The following is a 12,193-nucleotide window of genomic DNA, read 5'->3' as shown; positions in this document are numbered from 1 at the left end:
AACTCTATTCAGTTGTTTTTGGTACTGAGAGAATGCCACCTCCAATTCCTGTCACGTGAAAACCCTTCTTTTTGACGTCGGGAGGAACATTGAATTTGGCGCGCATGTTGGAACTCTTGGTACAATAAAAATACCATTGTTTGTGGAGCTCTCAAAGAATTGCCACTCTGAACTGTAATTATCGAGTCGACAGTTACTCAAAAGGACAAAACACAATGCGCGACACAAAGTATTTTTGTTCCTACATGGCACTATTGTCAATATATTTATGCAACACCAAGCCATCGCATTCGCGCGATCACTGTTATTGTATCATACTATGTTATATAATACGTGTATTATGAACTGGTGTGGTTTATCAACTCTGAACGCAAGGACATGGTTTGCATAACATGCAGACCGCTGCCACGTGCTCAGCCTTGTTAAAGCCGGTTTTTCATGCACATGCTCCGCCTCTTTGTGACGTCACCGAGGAATGTCCTATTATGCATTCACGTATATTTGCCACGCTAATAAACTGAAACCTACGTCCCGATCGATATCTGCCTTGACAGTGACGGCGTACGAGGAAACGGAAGCGATGCAGAAGCTCCCAATTATAATATATGCGAAATTGCCTGGAATCTGTTCCTTCATATATTTTCACGCATTGCTGATCTAGGTAGGTGCAGTGCCTTTTATGGACGCATCCACAACTGGTGCTCAACCAGGCAACAAGTAATTCAGTTTTCACTCGAACGGAGAACATCAAGTTGCATGTGTCAGGACTGCTGTAGCTTCTCTTGAATTTCTGATGAACGAAAAAAGAAGGTGCACAAGAAATTCTGATTTTGTCGTATGTATTTCGATGACTGTCGAAAACCTATATTATATAGCCCGCGCTGAACGTCATTGGTTGTCACTGTCCCGTCATTTGGCGTTTTTGTTTTCCAGTGCTATAGCTTCAGTCGCAAAATTAGTTGCTTCTTTTGGGTGAATAGCCGATCAAGTAATTGACAACCTGTAAATTTTTAAGGGACCTCTGTTACCAAACTAGAAACTACTTGCCTGGTCGCATGGCTGTAAAACAAGTATTTCATGCAGTACGAGCAATAAGCAACACCAATCAAGCAGGTGCCCTTAATTTCGTTTGACCGCGCATCGTTGGTTCAGTTACGCGTCTTCAGTCGTCGGCGATTGACGATGTGCCCGTTCCGTTTGACTTTTAACAGTGCCGCATATCAAGCGAAATTTATCACGGTTGCCAGGCAAGGCTGGTCTTCGTCAAAACACTCTCGGCACCACGTGGGGTCCCACGTTCCCCTTTCTCAATCAGAAAGGAAGGGCGAGAGCGAAGCAGTTCCCGGAATCACACCAAAATGTACTTTCCTCGTCCTTCCCCAAACTAGGCGAACCAGGTGCATTGTACAGTGCCATTCATCAGCTTTTAGGAATGTCAAACCCTTGCAGAGTAGAGGGGTGTACATGGTACAGGTATAATAAAGGCCAACATACTGAATGAGAAGGACACCCCAGTAACAGGGGTCACAGTAATCAGATCGAAACATCTAAACCGTCATACATGTGCATCAAAGAAGGTCCATTCGAAGTCCGCGTTGTTCAAAATTCAAAGGAGGAATTTGGAGACTGGAGGGCGTCCAAAAGAAGAAAAAAATTGTAATCAATACGAAAGTTCTCTTTCTTCCAGATGAAAAGTTACGCAGTTCCGACGCACTGTAGGAATGGATGTAAGCGAAGCTTTCTGGACTGGTTGCCTTGATTTACGATAATTAGCGATGATTTCGGCAGCGAAAGTTTAACTTCTTTGCAACGCTTATTACGTTGACATTAAACGTGCCCTTGCGTGCACCACGGCTGTTTTTGTATGTATATATATATATATATATATATATATATATATATATATATATATATATATATATATATATATATATATATATAAAGCATTTTCGCAGCCAAGATTTGTGAGTGGTGGCGCTGGCTAACACTCACAGGGTTCTACTAAGAAACATAACTATCCATGAAATTGGATGGGGAATTAATTCCACTTATTTATCGTTTCTGTATTTCATTTATTTAGCATAAGTAGTTTCCCTTATGTTTTCCTTGGTGCCAGTGTTTGTTGGCTTCTTATGATATCACTATATATATATATATATATATATATATATATATATATATAATTTCGAATAGGCGCACCTTATTCGTTTCGTTTATTTTTATAGATATTTCACTAGTGCATCTGTTTGCGCGTCCCTTCCGCCTTTAAATAGCCTGGCCTATTAGCACTTACAAAATATAGTGCAATAGCAACTAGCTAAAATATGCGTAGCCATGCTTCTAAAGACATTTGCTGAAAGCGCCCTAGCTGAAATGGTGTCAATAACATGGTCTATTTTCAGGTGGGAGCAGCTGGTTGAGAGGTATGCGACCATGGTTAGACCAATTACTACAGCTTGGATTTTTTTCCTCAAGTACCGAGAATTGAGAGAGTTGGAATATCTTCGTGAACTGTAAGCCTCTCTCTTCTTTCTTCTTTGTGTAGTTGTTGAGCTGACAGATGACGAATGAAATTCTGTTTGCCTTTCCTGGAAAAGTTCACCCCTCCTTGGACGATGAGCGTGTATGTGTCCCACACTCTCTCTCTCTTACTTTTGCCGGCCTTTCTCCCATTGTTGCCCCAAACTCGTCCAGAGATTGGTTAATTTTTCATACCCGCTCTCCAACGACTTGTGACCAATCACGACCCCGAAGGGAGGCCCCACCTACCAGGCTATAAAAGGCACAGTGTCCATCTCGGCGACACTCTTCTCGTCTCTCAGCTCGTCCGGGTGAGACCGACGTCACCTCACGCACATCCTCGCCGCGAACAGCCTTGACGACCTGCGGCTGGCCGTAGACGAAGCCAGCGAGGCGCCCATCATTGCCCCATCGTCTTGCAAGCACTAGCTTCGAGAAAGGCGCTCTTCAATCTCGGCTGCCACGAACCACCTAGTGAGCCACAACTTCCAGAGAGGAACGGAGAATCTGTCCATCGCCGACCCTGCGACCCGACTACCGCTCCAGACGACGACGACTGAGACCGGGCAGACAGGCAACCTGCTTCTCCGTCGCAGCCATCCGGGTCTTGCGAGGATCTCCGCGATAACGCTTACAGCATGGAAGCGACCACGTACACCATTCAAGGGTACGACTGGCAATTCTTGAACGAGCAACCCATAACCTTCGAGCACCCGTTGCCCTCGGTGTGCATCTGCGCGAAGTGCGAGGTGTTTGCGGCCGATGCTGCGCAGCTTCCCTGCCGTCACACCTTGTGCGGTCGGTGCCTCAAAGACGCTTGTGATGGCGACTGCTGCGAACACAGGCACCGTTTCGGCTGGTGTCCCCTCGACGGTGAATTCTTCGTGGAGGAAGACGTCGTCGACGCGCACTTCCCTCTGGCGTTTCTTATGATACTGCCGGTGCGGTGTTTCCATGCCGGTTTGGGCTGCCCGTTCGACGGAGAACTTGGAGAACTTCAGCATCACCTGCTGGAATGCATCTTCGGAGTTGGTAGCATCGCTGGCGCCTAGGCCTGGAGTCAACGGTGGATCACTCAGCCCTGTGCCGCTTACGACGGGCCGCCTAGACCGCTGCGATTACGTAGCCTGTGACCACGTGCGCTGAACTTCGAAGCAGCTGCCTTTCAAGATATGCCTGTACCGCTCGAGTGCCTAATAAATGTTGTTTTTCCTTTTCCGAATTGCCCGATTATTGGCGTGCCATACGGTGGTCGGCTGGAAATGGTCTGAACTGCCGCATCACGTTGATTAAGTATATACTAGGTGTTCTTTCTTTCAATTTTTTTTCTTTTAGGATTTACAATAGAAAGCGGCTCGGAGTGCAGCGAACGTAGCCTTTATGCCACGAGGCTGGGTGCACGATAGGTATATACTTGCCGGTATATAGTTTCATTTCGTGCGAAAACTAGCAGAAACTGGCCTTATACATCGCCCCAGTCTGACACCATAAGTAGTAGCAGTGAGCGTATACGTGTTTCCCGCGTTAAAGAATGCTGTTTCGAAAGGTTCGTCCGACACTGTCTCCAACGTTTTAGAGGTACGTTACACGTATTCGCCATTGTCTTTATCGATGCAGGTGCGACGTTTCTCCTTGGTCTTTTCCATGTTTCGATGGCCCTTGCGCCATAAAACACTACACATCATCATCATCCATGTTACGACTTCACATACTTCGCTAATGAGGAATAATAAAAGCTAAGCACAGGCTGTCAAGCGGACGTGAGGACGTATCAGAAACACTTCCGCAAAAAATGCGGAGGGAGAAGAGAAACAATGCAACTGAGGAAAACCAAATTATGTAGATCCCACGTACTGCGGGAATCGATGTAAGCGAAGTTTTCTGTGCTGGTTTCTTTGATTGACAATAATTAGCGGTGATGTTGGCGGCGAATGCTTAATTTCTTCAACATTTAGTTCAACACCAGAGTGGCGAGTTGATGTTAAACGTTGCGTTGCGTGAACCATGCAGTGCACTTTGTTTGCGGACAGAACGCACAGTAAGAGGTGCTTGCTTGAGGAATTGTGCGCTTTATTTCATCCCCTCAGGGGGTATTCAGTGTTGTCATTTCCTCACATGGAACATCACATCATGGCAGAAGCATTAAATTTGAATTGGATTACTTGGCTCTACGTGCCAAAAGCACAATCCGAGTACGAAACACGATGTAGTGGCGACCTGCGGATTGATTTTGACACCGTGGTGTTCTTTAACGTGTTCTGAAATCTAAGTGGAACTGCGTTTTCCATTTCGCCCCTGCCGAAATGGTACTGCAGCTGTCGTCATCAAATCCGCGACCTCGAGCGGTGCCATTGTCGCAAAGCAACTGCAGCGGGTACAGAAGTGTTGATTTGATGTGCGACCGCTACCATAGTGTCGCTTGGACACTGCGGTGCGCTTTAGGTATCCGGCTCTCTTTCTTCATGCCCTGCGTAAGTTGTCCGCTTGACATACTTCCGTGGTGTTCCTTTTTGAGAAATAGCAGAAAAGTACTGTGCCGAACATTTTCCAGTTTTCCCGCGACCACTGTCGTGCGTATTGTAGTAGCGCTTTCCTGCCTTCTCACGTCTCCGTTTGCCTATCCCCCCCCCCCCCACCTTGCATGGCAAGGGCCCCTTCTCCCTTCTCCTCCCTAAAGTTCTCTCTGCGTCCCCTCTTGACTCACACTTTCGAAATAAGGTGACCGCTGCACTTTCTGCAATGATTGTGGAGGGGTCACGGATAATTACGGCTGTCAAGATGGTAATGTGGTGATGGCCAGGGAGTTCCAGAGGGCGTTGGGTACATTCTACGGGGTGGGGTCCAAAGTAGTTTCTCGCTACGCGTTTCCTCAGAATGGACAGCTGGGCTAGTTGGTTGTGATTGGCATTATGAAACATCGTTCCAGCTCAGAAGTGAACACGGACGAGAACAAAAGGACGAAACGAACGCCGGACTTCAACTGAACTTTATTCACGGAAAACAGGGCTTCATGCCCACACATTTTTCCACATCAATCAAGTACAACCTTGCTCACATATCCCGCCCTACCTAGCTGTTTCGACACATACGTTTGCCGAGAGATAATCAAGTTCTTTTCCCCCGAGCACAACAGAAGGAGCACTGACGCAGTAATCGTTTTCATGAGAGATACAAAAGGCTTCGAAAAATTTTCCTACACATCCCAACAACTTTTACCTCGCGAATCCGGCTCTCTAGCACCGAGGCCACGATATGTCCGTGGAGCTCAGCCTTCTCCATACACTTTAGCTGGACGTCGACGCACTCACGAACTTGATGTTCGCAGGCCTTCTCTTTAGCAGAGCGGATGCAGTATTTAGCTACAGCTCTTTTTACGAGCTTGCAGTGGGCCGATTGATAAATAATAATTTGTCTTTTCGACCGTGGCTTGTACTGCCAGCACACGCGAGCTCCATGAAAGACAAGACAACCATCGAAGTACTGCAAGCGACCATTCTCCGGCAGGTCGTGCGTGAACTTCATTCCGAAGGCCTTGCTAGCAAAAGTATCGACAATGTTGGTCCTACTATTACCTCAATCCTGAGAATCAGTCGCATTCATCACCGCTGCGTAATATTCGACATATGTAAAATCTTTCAGCACGCCTGCGTTGTAAAGGGACGCTTGAATGCGCTTGTCAACACTGCATAATAAAATGTCGCTTGAAAGTGGTGCTACGCAAGAGCCGATGCACCCTCATTCTATTTGGATAAAACAGCTATCATTACAAATGATAATGGTGGATGAGAGATAAAAGGATATTAGCTCTAAAAAATTGTCGGTTGATAACCCAGTCATCTTTTGGAAGGCCATTGGTCCCGTGTGTTCAATGTGACTTCTAACCGCGCACAAAAGCTCAGGATGAAGCAATGAGTAGAACAAGTCTCCTACATGAACAGAAAAAGCGAACCTCGTTTCACACGAGGCATCACAGCCAGATAAATACTTGATGACCTCGGTAGAATTTTTAACCAGGAAAGGGTCTTCTAATTGATTGGTGCTTAGGTGCTTCTGCAGATGCCTTGTCAAGACGCCCGGCCAGGAGCGCTTCTGGATGACAATAGCCCTGAACGGAACAGATTCCTTGTGGGTCTTCACAGTAAAGAAAACAAACAAAGACCCTGCGTCTGTCGCGTTGATGCTCTTTCTTAATTTTTCTAGTACGAGCTCTTTACATAAAGGAATAGCCTTCTTCACCTTAGCTAACGACACATTCACAAGGACAAAGGCCGTTGTTGGCCAAGGACCCCAAAGCTTCTTTAAACTGAAAGGTCTGCTGCCTAATGGAATTAGGGTTGATTTAAGTCTGTGTCTTCGTGTGCTGTGATGTGTGCAATCTACAAGGAAGTGATGTACATCTTCATCTACAAAGGCACAATCACATTCGGGAATTTCCGCATGGGCAATTCTATGTGAGAAGTGTTTTGTTTAGGCAGTGGCTACCCTTAACAGATTATTAAGGGTTTCCATATTTCTGTCTAAGGACAATGAAAATTCGAATTCAATAAACGCATGAATATGATATGAATCCGAGCTCTTAGAATTCTGGTCAAACCACGTATTTCTAAACATCTTGAAAGACGTTGCCCTTATAATGAAGCATAATTCATTCTTCGGTAATGAAAGCGGAACAACATCAACTTTGAGGTGCGCTTGTCGCTCTACTTCATCTGCGGCTGTGTTGCCAAAAATGTTACAATGCCCTGGCATCCACTGGAATTCCATTTCATGGTTCGCATTGCTTGCCTTTGTGAAGTCTTTAAGTGTTTCGTAAATTATGCTATCAGTGATTGTTTTTCTTTTGTGCTTCAGAGTGATGTTAGAGCGGCCTATGAATCGCTGAAAATTACATATTTTTGCGCATCTCTTGCAGAAGTTATAAATCTTATCCCACATAGAATTCCGAATAGTTTAGCCGTTGCGGACAAAGTCGCAAAAGGTAACTTAAATCATTCTTGTTTATTTAGGTGCGCTATAATGAATGCTGATCGAAGTTGAAGAGGTTGCTGTACTGGAGCCATCTGTGCAGACCTGTCTGTATCCTGAATACCGCATATATATCTGGTAAAGTGATAGTTGTCAAGCAGCTTGAATGAAGATGTCTCCTTTCCAGAATGTTCCGTCTACTGACAAATCGATTTTCGGAAGCATAAGCAGCCATCGAGGATGTTGGACGTCTGAGTTATAAAATTATTTTTTCGCCATATATCAAGATGTTCACGAATTTCTTTATAAATTATACTTATATCTCGTTTCATTATATCTAGAGCCAATGGGTGGCCTTTGTTTGACTCCACCCAGATGTCCAACTACACACATCATTTGCAAACAATGAAAATGCTAACTCTGATGGCAGTCTTCTTAGTAAATATCAGCCATGACGCAGTTAAAGAGAACAGGATTGAGTAGGCTTCCCTGTGGTAGTCCCTATTTGACAAAACATATCAGCACTCTTTCCTTCACCCGTCTGAACAAGTACTTTATGACCTAGTAAAAATCCAGAAATCCATCGCAAGGACCTGCCAGACATTCCGAGTTCAAACATAATTAACAGCACATGAACGTGACTAATAGTGTCAAATGCCCTGTTGATGTCTAGGAAAAACAGGGGGAAGGCGGGAGACGGATATTAAAGACGATGTCAAAACGAGAACAAGGTGAAAGCAAACGTTTCGACAAGCAGACTTGTCTCTTTCAAGGCGACGTATGCTTTCCTGGTCACAGCATACATAGGTAGGGTTCTTCTAAAGGGGTGAGGGGGTAAGGTGGGTGGGTGTGGCAACGAATGAAGGTGTGTTAGCAGCGATGGTGTACAATTGAGAAAGAAGGAGTGCTGTGCACAAGGCTGGTAACACGGCCATCTGTCAGCCGAAGTGCCAACGGCGTGCGCAGCAGCTCTCTATTCCCTGTTTCGCTGGTGGTCGTGGGCTACCGTTTCTCTGAAATACAAATAGATGGCGCTCCGGAAACCGGTGCACGTGAAAAAAAAAGCATATGAAAAAAATACTGAAATGGAATAAATAAATAAATAAATAAATAAATAAATAAATAAATAAATAAATAAAAGAGGAAAAATGGAAAGGAAAAAAAGAACACCAAGCAACCAAACTAAGTCTTGTTGCCTGTAGCTTGAAATTTAACAAAGCGAATAGATTCTAAAGCTTCCTTTGAAACATTTATGCCTATTGGCCCCAATGTCTGTAACTTATGTATAAGGTATGATTCTATGTATTCCCTTTCTCGTCCAGAACGGAAACTTGACTGTAAGATGTAGAGTTTAGGTTCTTCAAAGTTGGTTGAAATGCTCCGCAACCGCTTTAAAAAGCTTTTTAGCTTTGTCCGCGCGATGCCTGTTTAGTCTGACGTTCATTGATTTTCCCGTTTCATCGATATATTGTTTCTTACAGAAGGAACATTCAAGCATATAAATCACATCAGAACTTGTACACGTAAAGCTACACTTCGTATGTATAACTATTTGCGGTTCTTTTAATTCTATTTTCACTTTGAAGGTGCCTGCAGGTTTTGAACCTGGGGCGACAACATGGTTTTATTATGCGGGAATGATGTTGGCCGACTTTTGAGCGCAGTAACATGTCTTTAATCTCCCTGCTTCGGCGACAGGTAACCCTTGGTACATACCGGAACGTTTTTCTCAGACGCTCGTTACTGGATAATCTTGGGAGGTATTTTCGTAGGTTGCTGTTTATGTATGGAACCGCATTAGAATAGTTTGTTATGTAGGCCGGCGGTCTGTCAGATTATGGTACAGGGTGTTTCCTAGATAATTCCGACTGTCTCTCCAATCTTTACGCGACATCATAGGATCTATCGAGAGCAACTTGTCGACAGTTTCGTTCTGCTAGCGTTGTTTAAAGTTCATTTAGGTGGTGGCTATATTCGTTGTCTTCGCTGCAGAGTCTTCATCATTTTGCTTGTCCGACGAAAATTCCTTGCTTGCAGTGTCGTGGGTGATGACTGTTGCAGTCTAAATATTGCTGGCTATACGTAGGCTTCCGGTAAAGTGGCGTTCTCAGTTTTCCGTTTTCGATGTAGACAGTCGCGTCGAGAAAGTTAATTTGACTAGGAGAGTTGTGAGCAGTCAATTTAATACTTGGGTGAAAGCGACTGCAAAGACGTCATTGTTATGTCGTCAATGTAACAAAGAAATGGTTGGGGTTTTAAAGGACGGATTTCAACAGGTCTGCTTGAAGCTGCCTCGCGAAAACGCTCGCAAACGTGGCAGCAAATGGTGTTCTGATGCTAGTGCGCACGAGTTAGCAGGTTGCGAATAGAATTGATTTCGAAAAAACTTCAGGAGCGTGCTCTTGGGGATAGATTGCGAGGGATTTCGATGCGGCTTCGATTCCTTCACTCATGGGTGTGTTAGCGTAAAGGCTAGAAACATCCAAAGTGACTGGAATAATGCAGTCGGAAAGGATTTGGTTAAAGTTGGTGTAGTCGACAAATTGGAAAGACGTGCAGCATGTCTTGAACAAGAGATGGGAGGGTGGTGGTTACGTTTGATAGGTGGTTATTTAGGAATTTAGATAATGGCTCGGTAGGTGTCTTATTAGACACAATAGGCCCACCTGGTATTTCTGCTGTGAATATTTCTGCGACGGGAACTTTATGTATTTAAGGAAGAAGTTCAAAGCCGCCTGTTTCTTTGTTCTTGAGCATCATGAGGTGATATTCAGATTATGAAGAATATTCCGACGTCACGTACTCGTGACGCCTGCGGAAGAAAGGATGTTCCACGTCCGACGCCAAGGTTTGCGAGTGGTGGCGCTGGCTAACACTCCCAAAGTTACTTCTAGTAGTAACACATAAACTCCCACAAAAGTGGACGGGGGAACCGCGCCGGGGTAACGCAATTGGTTAGAGCATCGCACGCGTAACGCGAAGACGTGGGATCGTTTCCCACCTGTGGCAAGTTGTTTCTTCAACAACTTTCATTGCCGTTGATTTATCAATTATTTAGCTCACTCGGTAAGTACAAGTAATTTCCCCTGTGTTTTCCTTGATGTCTTTGTTTGTTGGCTTCTTATGATATCATAATAAAAACTGCGCCCCTCGGTTAACCCTTCTTCTTCTCATTAGGACTCCATTCAGTTTTTTTTTGGTAACTGGAGAACGCCACCTCCGATTCGTGTCACGTGACAACCCCCCTTTCTGAAGTCCGAAGACATGCTGAACTTGGCGCGCATTTGGAACACTTCGCCGAATAAAATGCTGCAACCATTGTTTGTGGATGGATGGATGGATGAATGGATGGACGGATGGATGGATGGATGGATGGATGGATGGATGAACAACTTTATTTAGCCTCAACTTTAGCGGGCCTCTCCCACGTCGGGACAGAGAGGCCGAGCCTCTCCGCCGCGTCGCGGGCCCGTTGGACAGCCCATAACTGATCTTCGATGTTGGAGCTCTGTAGGACCGCATCACAGCGTCAATAAGTGTTGCTTTCATCGCCGCGTAACGCGGACATCGCCAGAGCATGTGAGGTAAGTTCGCTAAGTCGTTGCATAGTGCACATGTATTTGTTGTCTGAATTTCGGGGTACATCTTGTGAAGAAGCAGGGGTTTGGGCATGACCCCGTCTGTAGAAGCCTTAGTGTCAAAGCCTGAGGTCTACGTGGAGCCTGTGGAGCTCTGAAAGAATTGCCGCTCTGAACGGTAATTATCGAGTCGATGGTTACCCAAAACGACAAAAAACAATGCGGGACACAAAGTATTTGTGTTCCTACATGGCACTATTCTCCAACTATATATGCAACACTAAGGTATCGCATTCGTGTGACAACTGTTATTGTATCACACTATGTGATGGAAAACGTGTGTTAGGATCTCGTGTCTTTTATGAACTCTGCTAGCAAGCCCATGGTTTGCATAAAATGCAGAGCGCTACCTCGTGTTCATTCTTTTTTTTTCATTGAACTGAAAATGAAAGAAAAAGACGTAGTCACCTTATAATAGTGACGGCTACTCCTTTTCTCATTGTGGAAACAGCAATATAAGGAAATGTGTAGGAAAATGAAACGAAATCACTTCGTGCGGTCAGAAATGCACAGCACAGTCCTATACGGCCATGAACGTAACAGTATAGAAGTCAAATGTAAGTTGCAGCACAATGATTTCGTAAACAAAGTCACAAACATACACAAACGGCCGTGATGCAGACATCGATGAGCATATAAACAGATGAGGAATTACACTTAAAATAATTCACGCACAGAGCAAAATTGTATAACACGATGTATACAAGCACTAATAATTACAAATAATAAAATGACGTTATAGAAACATCGTGTGATTATTCAGTACAATACCTAATACTTGTTAAGGATGTTTGTTTCTTCATAAAAATGTTCAAGTGTGTTCAATGCTTTTCGCTGTGCTGTTTTCGATGGCCGTGGGCCCAGCAATTTTGCGAGTAAGAAAGGCCGGCGAGGATCGATGCAGTGTAGCTCTTGTTCTAGATGCCGTCTTTCCATCTCGTATCAGAGGCATTCGAGGAGTGGCGAACATACTCATCGTCGTGGCCACAGGAGCAGGCCGGGGAATTAGCCCGTTTGAGTCGATGTACGAAATGTTTGGTGTAAGCTGTCCCTAGGCGCAGTCAATGGAT

The 12,193-nt window shown here is 44.8% G+C and overlaps 1 protein-coding gene across 1 annotated transcript; it reads left to right on the top strand.

Annotated features, from left to right (window-relative positions):
* Positions 1 to 3,158: 3,158 nt before the first annotated feature.
* On the top strand, positions 3,159 to 3,572 carry LOC142558518 (TNF receptor-associated factor 6-A-like). The gene has a single exon (XM_075670652.1). It carries the CDS (start codon positions 3,159 to 3,161, stop codon positions 3,570 to 3,572), a length of 414 nt encoding a protein of 137 aa, XP_075526767.1.
* The last annotated feature ends 8,621 nt before the right edge of the window (positions 3,573 to 12,193 follow it).

This window comes from Dermacentor variabilis, chromosome 9, assembly GCF_050947875.1.
Source record: "Dermacentor variabilis isolate Ectoservices chromosome 9, ASM5094787v1, whole genome shotgun sequence".
NCBI lineage: Eukaryota > Metazoa > Arthropoda > Arachnida > Ixodida > Ixodidae > Dermacentor > Dermacentor variabilis.
Note: the sequence above shows the minus strand (reverse complement) of the source record. Positions and strands in the feature narration are given on the sequence as shown.